At 42.9% G+C, this 11721-nt stretch overlaps 3 protein-coding genes and 1 long non-coding RNA gene across 7 annotated transcripts; 1 reads left to right on the top strand and 3 right to left on the bottom strand.

The window, feature by feature from the left end:
• The first annotated feature begins 1007 nt into the window (after nucleotides 1–1007).
• atl (atlastin GTPase) lies at nucleotides 1008–9974 on the top strand. 4 transcript variants are annotated; one of them, XM_089265507.1, is made up of 6 exons: nucleotides 1100–1165; nucleotides 1222–1304; nucleotides 7424–7731; nucleotides 7787–9000; nucleotides 9078–9144; nucleotides 9220–9974. In XM_089265507.1, the coding sequence occupies exons 3-6, from the start codon at nucleotides 7522–7524 to the stop codon at nucleotides 9361–9363; spliced, it is 1635 nt and encodes a 544-aa protein (XP_089121633.1). In that variant the 5' UTR covers nucleotides 1100–1165; nucleotides 1222–1304; nucleotides 7424–7521; the 3' UTR covers nucleotides 9364–9974. The 4 variants fall into 4 exon arrangements, with proteins under 4 accessions (XP_030242605.1, XP_089121633.1, XP_030242604.1 ...); XM_030386745.2 differs by lacking the exon at nucleotides 1222–1304 and having other exon boundaries at nucleotides 1008–1165; XM_030386744.2 differs by lacking the exons at nucleotides 1100–1165; nucleotides 1222–1304 and adding an exon at nucleotides 6531–6700.
• LOC149092349 (uncharacterized) lies at nucleotides 1191–2131 on the bottom strand. The gene is made up of 2 exons (XR_016197661.1): nucleotides 1775–2131; nucleotides 1191–1701 (listed from the first exon to the last, which is right to left on the bottom strand). It is a non-coding gene; the product is annotated as an uncharacterized LOC149092349 (long non-coding RNA).
• Wsck (tyrosine-protein kinase Wsck) lies at nucleotides 3126–6213 on the bottom strand. The gene is made up of 2 exons (XM_030386728.2): nucleotides 4540–6213; nucleotides 3126–4480 (listed from the first exon to the last, which is right to left on the bottom strand). Exons 1-2 carry the CDS (start codon nucleotides 5668–5670, stop codon nucleotides 3203–3205), a joined length of 2409 nt encoding a protein of 802 aa, XP_030242588.1. The 5' UTR covers nucleotides 5671–6213; the 3' UTR covers nucleotides 3126–3202.
• A 429-nt stretch (nucleotides 9975–10403) lies between the features above and the next one.
• On the bottom strand, nucleotides 10404–10832 carry MtnF (Metallothionein F). Its single transcript, XM_030386757.2, has 2 exons — nucleotides 10675–10832; nucleotides 10404–10613 (listed from the first exon to the last, which is right to left on the bottom strand). The coding sequence occupies exons 1-2, from the start codon at nucleotides 10697–10699 to the stop codon at nucleotides 10438–10440; spliced, it is 201 nt and encodes a 66-aa protein (XP_030242617.1). The 5' UTR covers nucleotides 10700–10832; the 3' UTR covers nucleotides 10404–10437.
• Nucleotides 10833–11721: the final 889 nt, after the last annotated feature.

Below are 11721 nucleotides of genomic sequence, written 5' to 3'. Positions count from 1 at the left end.
ACTGATTATTGTATCAACCTAACGAGTATTAATATGTCTAAGTGGTAAGTAGGGTTTTTGTTTTAAATAAATCTATAGTGTTTATTTTAATATGTATTATGTAATTATCTTTGTTTTGTTGTATTCTCTATTTAATAAATATGTGATATTTTATTTATATTTTATATGACATAAAAAAAACACTGCTCAATGAAATTGTTATGGTATATCTGTACTTTGAATGCGTGCTTTGCCTATTAGTTGAGTACTGTTGGTTTTATATGATATACAATGTTCAATGTTCCGTTTGATTTCAGTGTTCAGCATGATTTTTAAAATAATTAAATAAATCCCCGATATTATCTTTGAATTGAAATAATAAATACATTAAAAACGCCATTATTCTTGAAGGTAAACTTGTATTTTTTAACTTTAAAAATCTCATCCACATATAAAAATGATGAAATGAATGAAATAAAAAAAAATTATATAATAACAAGATGAAAAATTTTCCTTAAATCAATATTGCAAAATCTTAATAGTTCTATTAAATACTTTGAATTTGCTTTATATAAAAATATACGTTAAGTATATATAGAACTTATTACCGTTAAACACAGTTGTTTGCATGCTAATTAGGTATTTAATTTCACTAAATAACAAGTGCAATGCAAATGCTTAAAACATCTGAATTAAAGTTCCCAGAATAGAAATCAATACTAAAATTGATACATATATGTAGATCACTGTTTTTGACTTCCTTTACCAGTTATTCTGAGAATAAAAATAAATAAGTTTTTGTCAAACCACTGACCAGACAGTGTCTGGTCAAACCAAGACTTCACCGCATTTCGTGCTTTTAGCAATGAATGAAATGAAAATTTTAAAAAGCCCCTATGTTAATACTCTAGTGTTAAAAAGAATTTCTTGGGTTTAATATTTGAAAAAAAAAAATAAATAAATAAAATATATAAATAGGTGGAAATTAAAAATAAATTATTTTTCAATTTAATCTTAATGCAGGTATCGATGCATTCTGGCAATATCGATATCTCATCATCGATGTCCTAAAACATCGTAACGAAGAATATATCGATTTCACGTTCATCGCTAACAGAAAAGGTGAGCAAGCAAATGTAAAAAAAGCAAGCAACAGCAGGCGTGTGGTGGCGAATTGTTTATTAAAGTGAGTAATAGTTTAGTTGAATACGTGAATAAAAATAACTTACAAACTGTTGACAGTATTCGGCTGTGTGGTCAATAGTATCTGTGCTGCGCAAAGAAACCAGTTTTAAAGTACCCCCACTCGACTCGCAGAATTCAGTGTGTAATAAAAACAAAAACAAATTTTATTGCGTCGTCGCCGTGTATGTATGTATGCTTGTGCATCTCTTTAATATTCAAATTACAAAACATAATATTTTGTGCCCTAACTGTAACAGTTCCCAACTCCGATAGCTAGGGGTTCCAGTGATATGTCCCATTGTTTAGTCCACGTACCCATTCGTATTTCGCTTGCTAGCGTCACTTCTGGGCACCTAGCTTGATTTATTAATAATTCGTATATGCCAATACATATGCGAATATTCAAATCTGAATATGTGTGCCAATGATTTTAATTGTTTTTGCTCTTGCTATAACCGTAGCCGTGGGCTCTTTGCCCTGTTTGGTAACGTCATTCACCTTGACTCCGAGTCGGCGAGTGCAAAAGTCGTTTGAGCGCTAAAACGGTGAAGCATTTGTTTGTATATGTATGTATGTATGTATATTAAAGCTTGCATATACTCATATGCACATGTGAGTTATATATGCAACATATGTATATTTAGTTTTGTTTTGCTGAATTTGCTACTTTGGATCGTTTCGCTTCATTACGCGTTTAATAAACTTCAGCCATATACAAAATGTGCTTAGTCTTTTGGGTAGCCCCTTGTGTGGCATTTTATATTCAATTGGATCGCTTATCAGCTGTTTGCAGACCGTGGTTCCTAACGGCGCTTACCAGATTAGCAGAATATTTCCAATTGGATGTTTGCACATTGCACGTACTTTGACAGCATCTCGGTATGTGTGTGCGTGCGTGCGTTTCTGTGTGTGAAAGTAAATTTGCACTAAGAAGGAACTCTGCTCCATTGCATCCATGACTAATGCAGAATCATTTAATTACAAAGATGAATATGCTTAAGTATGTTTGTGGTCGTTCATTGAAAAAGTTCCTTACAAAATAAAATAAGCACGTTATATATTAATATGATGACTATATAACATTTTAGCTCAAATACATATATTTAAAAATAGGTAATTTTCTAGTCATCTTGAGTTTATTTAGATAACTGTGTTTTCCCCCAACTAAATAATTAAACAATTACATTTAATTAGGTATCGCCAGACCCCCTAGTCGCACGACCTTTAAACTGATTAATCGTCAATTTTTATATGGCCATAGACACACATGTGTGTATAGTACATATGCTTTGTTATATACATACGTATGTATGTACATATTTGTGCTCACCCTAGATCAGCAACACACTCTCAGTACGTCATATTAGTTCGCGCTCTCTCTCTTTCTAGCTCGCAGTTTCTGTGTTCTCTATTTACTTAGGACTTGTTACACTGTACAACAAAGAGTTTGGTACAAGAGTAAAATCATATAATTTTGGAACTATACTGTTGGTGGAAAAAATACAAAACAAAGTATGCCTTGTATACAAAAAATCTATTAGTAAATATGTAAGTTATCTCTCAATAGCGCTAAGAAATTATTAAATAGATGTTTGTGCTAACTTATAACTTTTATAACGTTAATTATACTTCCATTGACTAAAACAATTTGTATATTGTAGAGTGTAGAAAATTTGAATCACACCACTGGATCCCATTTCCAAACCTAAGAGCTGTAGGAGAGATTCAATTTTCTCTACTCTCTATCCCTCATTTTCTCAGCTTTGTTCATATTTGACCTGATAAGTTAACGAGCTCAGTTATTGATAAAAGGCTGATAGCACTTTATAAAGAATACACACATTTTTTGCTCGTTTCATATGTATATTGAAAATCTTTGATAAAGATTCGTTCAAACGCATGGCTATAGTACATTCTTATCAGACTGCATTTTGGAGCAATCAACTAACGCCTGTTACATATATTCTAATCTTTCGTCAATTGTCATTTATTTTGCCCTACTGAATTAATAAATAATTGCTTCTGTGCTCCGGCCACACTAGTTGATTGTCTCAAGCATCGGCAGGTACAACGGCAGCGTCTCCCGCGGATCCGAAGCAGAGCGATCGAAGCACAGTGCGTGCCTGGGTGATGTCATCAGTTGACGTATGCCGAAAGCGACATCTTCGAACCCGATGCGCTCGCTGGGCTCCAGCTGCCAGCAGTTAAGCAGCAGCTGGAACAGGTCACCGTAGACATAGGCGGGTTGCGCCGGACGCACGCCTGATCGTATTGCCTCCATTAATTGCTGACTGCTGGCTATGTTGGCGTAGGGCGTGCCGCCCAGTGCGCAGCACTCCCAAGCCACGCAGGCAAAGGACCAAACGTCCGACATGGTCGTGTAGTGCTGATGTCGCAGCACCTCGGGCGCTAGCCACCGGCCCAGATCCACCTGCTGGCCGTTGCTGTTCACGTAGTGCAGCGGCCCAAAGACAGACAGCTTGAGCTTGGAGTCGGCGCACACGTAAACGCTGTAGCCGCACAGCTGCCGGTGGTGCACCTGGCAGCTGCCCAAATATGACATGGCGCTGGACAGCTCGTACATCCACTGCAGCACAAGTTGCTCCGATAGTGTTGTCAGTCGTGGCGCTGGCGCTGCTTGGCGGCTCTCGATCAGGCGCCGCTTGAGGCTCACTCGCTGCAGCTCAAAGATCAGATAGAACCAGTCTGCGCTGGCCGAAATTCCATAGAAGTCTAGAATTAGTTCGTGGCGGCGCAGTTGCTTCAAGTGCCGCATCTCTCGCAGCAGCTGTGCCTGCGACACGCTGGACAGATCGTCCAGCGACAGCACGTGAAGTGCACAATCCTTGACGGCGTCACCCTCGCTGAGTCGTCCTGTGATAATCTCGCCGTAGCGGCCATCAGCAATGACATCATTAGCATTCAGGCGCAGCGAATTGCGTGGCAATTTCTGCATGCCCTCGATGGTCATCTGAAACTGCTGCTTGAAGCTCTCCAGCGTGGGCGGCAGCTCATCCTCCACCAAATAACCATTGTTCTCCCGCTCGATGATGGGCGTCTGCTGCGTCATTTCGTGGGCGTTGCGCCTGCGTCCGGTCAGTCCGCGCGCATGGCAGGTCTTGTAGCGCAAGTAAAAGTAGGTAATGAGACTGAGAATCAGGCAGGTGCCAAAGATGACGCAGGTAACGGCCAGAGCGACCACCGACGATTGACCCTTTTCAAAGGTGGCATAGCTGAAGTCATCCAGGGAACTGGCATGCTGTGCATGGCTGCTGCGCGTGTATAGCGTCTTGGTGACGTTTCGGAGTGTGCTCACCTGTTAAAGAGGATGTATTTATAATCTATACTCAGCTCTTATCGCCCGTATCTACATACCACGCCCAAGCTAATATGCACATGGGCAGACTTGTCCTGTTCGTTGGACATCTGATCCAGAGGCACGTTGTGATAGCGCCCGTAGCGTTTGCCATCGCCCACGACAAAGTGCCTGGTGCGATTGTCCTCCGGCCGGTCGTAGTCCAGCTCGGCGGCAATGTAGTAAGGAACGCCTGTCTGCTGCGCCAGCTGCCAGCTGCCCAGCAGTTGCGCATCGAATGGCTGGCTCAGTGCATCGTCAACAAACTCCACAATGATCAGTAGCTTCGTCACCGGTCCGTTGTCGTTCTTTATGGGTGCCAGCTCCACGGTGATGCTGTCCTTGGTGCGGCTGAGCACCTTGGGCTGTGCAGGCGCTGGACTGGGTGTGCCGACCTCAGTGCTGGCCATAAGGGAGCCATGGCCACACTCGCTCTCCTCTTGCTGCGGTTGCACGCAAATGGCACGCACGCTGATGTTGTAGAGGGTTGCCGGATGAAGATCGGTCAGTTCGAAGCGCGTCTCCGTGCTCTGTACTATGAATTCGGGTTGCAGGAATGCGGGCAGCGTTGAGTAGGTCTGGACAATCTGGCACTTGATTAGGATGTTGGCCACTTCCTGAGTTTGGGCCGCGAGCGCCTCTGCGGTGCCAGCCAGCAACAGCTTCTTCGCCTCGTATGCATCCCAAGCCAAGCTGATGCTGTTCTCTGTGCTGTTTACCACGCGCAGATGATGCGGCGCTGGCTGCCGCAGTAGCGTTGTGGAATAGTACGAATGTACGCCCACGCCGCCGCAATATTGCGCCTTATTGGCCAGGCATCGGGTGTAGCAGAGCTGATCGTCCTGCTTCTCCTGCGCCTCCAGATGGTTGGCACAGAAGCACTTCTCGGCAGCCAACACCGCGTACCTGTGTCCCTGGCGCTCACAGATCTCAATACACGTTTGGGGCATCTTCGCGTACACCGACTCCTTGAGCAAGTCCGTGCGGGCCGTATAGCAGCCCACATAATAGTAGACGGGCTCCGCAGTCAGCAAATCCTGCGTGTCCAGCGCGGATAAGCAAACATAGTTGGACAGCAAGCAAATGGCCACGAAGTACGCAGATGCAAGCTGCTGCTGCCAGCTAGCGTTTGGGCGGTGTCCACGATGCATGTTGCGGCAGCGCACTCAGCTTGGCGAGTGATGGAACGTCGTGTGGCCAGGTGTACTTCTGGTGCGGACCTTCTGGTTTGCCACTATAATTGAAACTAATTAAACACTTTTTGCAGCCTAATTTAAACAAATTAGGCACTTATTTCTCTTATATTGCTTTCGCCCTAGCGCGTCCAATATTTTTTTCTTGCATTTTAAGCGCTGCTCAGAACGCAACTATCAATGCTGCTTCTGCTGCTCTTTGCCTCGTTTTGCTTTGGACGTTGTTGTTGTTTCTGCTGTTGCTCTCAGCAACCAACCATTCCAGTTGACTAATCGCGCTGCCAGCGCCGACGCTGGCGTCACTGTCACTGTCACTGTCGTCGCAACTGTTGCTGTTACTTTTCGTTCACGTTGTTTACATCACAAAATGCTAAACACCTGCTTAGTCGAAACGAGACAGCTACTGTGCTGATAGCAATCGAACGTGCCGATCAAATCTTCTAGCCGTCTCTGTCTGGCAGCGCACAATGTTCTGAGCGCAGCTTTGACAGCACAAAATACATAGTGAGATGGCGTTGCCAACAGTACATAACTATTTCGAAACCAGAACTCTGACACAAAAAAAAAGAAAACATGCATAATCGTAAATCGAAAGGGACGTGTGACTTTTGCCACTTTTCGTTTATTGTTGTTAATTAAACAAAATAATTTTAACAGCTGCACCTGGCTGATCTGACCCATCTGACCGCGCTGTCAGAGAGAGCACAAGAGAGCAAGCACCGCTGCTCATGAGAGACAGAGAGAGATCGACCAAAACGGCGCTCCCTTACTCTCATTTTAAAGCTCACTAAGTGTGCTCACTGTTTAGCGAGTGGGTGACTTGCGTGCCGTCCTCAGTTCAGTTGGTTGACAGTGGCGGCGACTGTCGCAACGTCGCTTTTGCCTTTTAACTCAATTTGGTAAATATTGCAACAAGTAAAAGGGACATAGTACATACATGTGCGCACACACTGTATATATTCTCTTGAGAATCGCGTATCCAGCATAAGTATGGCTGATTTATTGTTGCTATTACCATTGCTGTTTTAGTCTGTATGGAAACAGCTGCCTGCAGCCATTACGCTGTTTTGATTACGTTTCCAATTAAAGTTTACACTGCCGAGGCGACAAAAAGTTGTCAACGTCATCAGCAACAACAGCGGCGAGTGACTTGGTCAGCAAATCATTTCAATATGAATGCATTTACGAAGCTGCAAATTAGCAATTTATATAAATGGAATTGTGTGTGACGATTACGTGCTGAACCTACGCACCTGAATTAAAAAGGCTGAACAGAAAAAGAAAAGAAAAAAAAAAAAAAAAAAAACCAAATTAATTTTCCGTATGCCAGCCAAACTAGCGCATAGTTGAATTTATTTTTGGCCTCGTCTCATAATTGCAGGCGGCCTGACACATTATGCCATACAGTGCCCATGCCAAAATTCAAATGAACACACAGAGCGTCAGGAAGGCGAACAGTCAGGCAGACAGACAGAGACCAACACACGCAATTGAATAGAACTTGCGCAATTAACCGTTAGTTCAATTCACTTGCCGCTTGTGATCAGATCAGATATAAGTTCCGTTTGGTGTACATATGTACATACATACTACTAACAAACATGCAGGCAAACATAAATCCAGATATATGTACATACATAAATCATCGATTTGCCGTGTACAAAGCAAGTAATATTAAATCTTTCAATAATATTATTGTTTCTTTTTGCAGTATTTGAAATCAACATCGTAAATCCAAGCATAGTTCAATTGTATAGCACACAATCGCGCTCGCAACCACACACACCCACACACGCACACAGCTAACACATGGAGGGGACAACAATGGGCGGCTCGGCGGTGCAGGTGATCAATGCATCCGAGGAGCACACGTTCGTGCTGAACGAGGATGCGCTCAGCGAGGTGCTAATGCGGGAAGAGGTCAAAGATCGCTACGTCTGCGTTGTTTCCGTAGCGGGTGCGTTCCGTAAGGGCAAGAGCTTTCTGCTCGATTTCTTTCTCCGCTACATGTACTCAAAGGTATGGTGGATATGTAATTAGTTTGCTCGCAGCTTAATGTGGTGCTATTTTGCAGTATGTGCGACATGATGTCACGGACTGGCTGGGCGATGAGACGGAACCTCTATCCGGTTTCTCATGGCGCGGCGGCTCGGAGCGAGATACCACCGGCATACTAATGTGGTCTGACATATTCCTGCACGATTATCCCAATGGCGACAAGATCGCCGTCATTCTGCTGGACACACAGGGTGCCTTCGACAGCCAGAGCACCGTGCGCGACTGTGCGACAGTGTTTGCCCTGAGCACGATGCTGTCCTCGGTGCAGATATATAATCTCTCACAAAACATACAGGAGGATGACCTGCAGCATCTGCAGCTGTTCACCGAATATGGCCGACTGGCGCTGGCTGACACTGGTAAGAAGCCATTCCAGCGTCTGCAGTTCTTGGTGCGAGACTGGAGCTTCCCGTATGAGGCGGAGTACGGCGCACTGGGTGGCGACAAGATACTTAAACGTCGCCTCGAGGTGTCCGACAAACAACATCCGGAGCTGCAGTCGTTGCGTCGTCACATCTCTGCGTGCTTCACCGAGGTCGCGTGTTTCTTGATGCCACATCCTGGTCTCAATGTAGCCACAAATCCACAGTTCGACGGCCGTCTGAAGGATATAACGCCCGAATTCAAGAATAGTCTCAGAACACTGGTTCCCATGCTCCTGGCACCCGACAATCTGGTGTACAAGGAGATTAGTGGACAGCGCGTGAGAGCCCGCGATCTCATTCAGTACTTCCAATCGTATATGAGCATCTACAAGGGCAACGAGCTGCCCGAACCGAAGAGCATGCTGGTGGCCACTGCCGAGGCGAACCACTTGACTGCCGTCGCGGCCGCCAAGGAACTGTACAACCAGCTCATGGAGGAAGTGTGTGGGGGCACGCGGCCTTACCTAAGCACTGCACACCTGGAAACTGAGCACTTGCGCATCAAGGACAAGGCACTGTTCCAGTTCGCCACGAAACGCAAGATGGGCGGCGAGGAATTCACGGAGCGCTTTCGCCTACAGCTGGACACGGATCTGGAGGAGGTCTTCGTGAACTACCGGGCGCACAATGAGAGCAAAAACATCTTCAAGGCAGCGCGTACGCCGGCCGTGTACTTTGCCTGCGCCGTCATCATGTACATAGTCAGCGGCATCTTTGGCTTGGTTGGCCTCTACACGTTTGCCAATTTCTGCAATCTAATCATGGGCGTGGCGCTGCTGACGCTGGCGCTCTGGGCATACATCAGGTGGGTATTGGCAACTGAAAGCCCAATAGGTGAGCGAGCTGCCAAACTAACTCTCCATCCATTTGCCATACCCACAGGTATAGCGGCGAGCTGAGCGATTTCGGCGGCAAGCTGGATGAGTTTGCAACGCTTATGTGGGAGAATGTAAGTATGAGTTGATAAGAGATGAAGGCATAAATGATACAATGAATTCTGTTTCTATTTCTGTTTCTGTTTCAGTTCATGCGGCCAATCTATCAAGGCTGCATGGAGAAGGGCATCCAGCACGTGGCCACGCATGCGACTGAGGCTGCCATTGGCGGCAGTAGTAGCGGTGGCCGCTCCACTGCCAGTGCTCTGAATGGCAAGGTGAAGCGGTCATGAGAATACGCCCAACTCGCAGAGCACAAGTCGCAGCCACCTCTCGGGACGCATCAGCCACAAACGACTAACAACAATAATAACAACAACAATGTCGCGTGCAAATCAAACAAGAAAAGCAATCATCACAACAGTGGCGGCAGCCTCTTGAGCAGCCTTTGGGAGAAGATAAGCGGAGCGAAGACTCCACCGCAGACAACGACCCACTGCTCCACCTCATCCAGCTCATCCACAGCCGCCGTAAGCAGTCGCAAAAAGCGTAAATCAAAGCGCAATTAATTAGGTCCTTTGTAGCCGCGTTTATAAATTTTTGAAATGTCGTCGTTTGATTTGTATAAATTTAAGCCCTACAATGGATAGAAAAACAAAAATTTAGTAGTTAATTGCCCTGAAAGGAATATTGTTTTTTATATTACGTAAACTACTTTAATGGCTCAGCGCAGCGCGAAGTAATATATAATTATATATAATAATATACTTAGTAAGTGGCTCGTATTTGTTGAAAATCAAATTTTAAATTGTTTTTTATATGCATATATATTTACCTACATATATTGAAAAGATAATTGAAGACCCAATCTTTAATGCTGTAATATAAAGAAATCGCTAACGAATTTAAACTTGTTTAATTTCCAAAATGTTCTGTGTTTATCCCTCGTCTATAAAGTGAAGTCCTAATTTTAATTCTAGTACTAAATCTAATTCTTGCCCTTGCACTTTTTGCTGTAGAAACAGAGTAAGCAACCGAAATATGTAAAAATCAAATAAAATGCACTTTGTTGTTGGCTCGTTTGTTAAACGTACTCACCATATAAATCCAAACTTGTTCTTTCAATCGAAACTACTAGGTTCAATAATTGCCATCTCTCTGCTGAAATTGACTCTAATTTGGTAATGGTATTATATTTGATGCGCTACTTTAGTTCAGTTAGTAATAGTAACTAATGTATAGCAATTACGTTTCGATTATATTTAAAGATACAATGTCAGCTACATTATAATGAATAGTGAAAAGCGGAAGTAAAATACATCAAGTTGGTTTCTTTTTGTAATCATTATTCGTTCATACTTCTTGGCTCAGTCCTTGGCAGTCTTGCAGCACTCTTTTGGCCTATTGTCCTCGCCAGTGCCCTTACCCTTCTTGCAGCACCCTCCGGTCGAGGTTTGCTCGGTCTTCGAGGGGTTACAGCAGCATTTACCGGGCGTTACGCATTTACAGTCCTCGGAGCACTTGTCCGCGGTGCATTTACATGCTGCGTCGTAGAGTAGTTGGATGTATAAATAAATTTTATTACTTGAATCGGTTTTTTTTACCCTTTTCACATCCTATGCATGGCATTTTCTCACAAATCACTTGCTTCGTTTCTGTGCAAGAAAATACTGAATAGTGACAGTCGCTACAATAATACACATATATGTATGTCAATTTGACATTTATCTCAGCGCATGCGCGTCAGCCATATACCTTTAAGAATTCAACTCAACAGGTAATCAATAAATTGCCACACTAACTGAAATACTTCTATTTGTATTATGTTTGAAGGAAAATGAGGTCGATCTGCTATGATCTGCTACTAAGTTCAAAGTCTTTTTAATGAAGTGATAACTATATTAATAAAACATCTAGTAATAAGGGGAAAAAAATGTTTGGCTCTGAAATAAAACTATATGAAATTGCTTAACTATATCGACAATATAAGAGGTCTTTTTAAAAGTCTATGCAACCATTCTAGAGAACATAAAATATCATAAATACATGATATTTCGGAAAACATATTTCAGTTATTACTAAAAAATTTTCATACTTTAATGCTCTATTGTATGACGGTTATATGGATCAATAAAGAGGAGTATACAAAAAAATATACGTTATTAAAACACAAAAAATATTTAAAAATCAATTGAAGTCCGTTTTTTAGTTATACGTTCAAATTGTTCAATACAGAATAATTAGACTTATATGCTGCATGATTTTATTATAATATTTGCTTATGAATCTGTAATTGTTAATTGTTTAGATTTCAATCGTTTGCTGTGGCTTAAGACTAACATTATATGCGCCCCTTTGAAGGGATGGTTTGTTTTTAAGCTTTGTCCTTTGTGTTTCACGTGGACTACTAACTAGACTTATGTGCGTAATTACAACTTTATTCTCGCAAGAAATACAGAACGTAAGATTTAAATATTTTGTATCGTTCAGCAATTTACAATGAAAATTGTCGCACATCCTTTTGTTAAAATCAAAAAATACAGTTGATTAATTTTATAATATCTGTTCATTTGTGTCTAACGTACAGCTATAGTACACAAGGATAGGGGAAGAGGGGCAGCGACAGTGAACATGATAGGAAACTAAACCAA

This window comes from Drosophila navojoa, chromosome 2 (genome assembly GCF_054131105.1).
Source record: "Drosophila navojoa isolate 15081-1374.11 chromosome 2, UAZ_NAV_1.0, whole genome shotgun sequence".
Taxonomy (NCBI): Eukaryota; Metazoa; Arthropoda; class Insecta; order Diptera; family Drosophilidae; genus Drosophila; species Drosophila navojoa.
The sequence above is the reverse complement of the archived record's forward strand: the minus strand, read 5'-3'. Positions and strand labels throughout refer to the sequence as shown.

Excerpts from the sequence above, each read along its gene's own strand:
- Wsck (XM_030386728.2), bottom strand. The coding sequence starts at position 5,670 with ATGCATCGTGGACACCGCCCAAACGCTAGCTGGCAGCAGCAGCTTGCA. Across the intron at positions 4,481-4,539 it reads TGCATATTAGCTTGGGCGTG|GTGAGCACACTCCGAAACGT; the intron begins GTATGTAGATAC and ends CCTCTTTAACAG.
- atl (XM_030386745.2), top strand. The coding sequence starts at position 7,522 with ATGGAGGGGACAACAATGGGCGGCTCGGCGGTGCAGGTGATCAATGCA. Across the intron at positions 9,001-9,077 it reads GCGCTCTGGGCATACATCAG|GTATAGCGGCGAGCTGAGCG; the intron begins GTGGGTATTGGC and ends CCATACCCACAG. Across the intron at positions 9,145-9,219 it reads CAACGCTTATGTGGGAGAAT|TTCATGCGGCCAATCTATCA; the intron begins GTAAGTATGAGT and ends TTTCTGTTTCAG.
- MtnF (XM_030386757.2), bottom strand. The coding sequence starts at position 10,699 with ATGCCATGCATAGGATGTGAAAAGG. Across the intron at positions 10,614-10,674 it reads ATGCATAGGATGTGAAAAGG|CATGTAAATGCACCGCGGAC; the intron begins GTAAAAAAAACC and ends TCTACGACGCAG.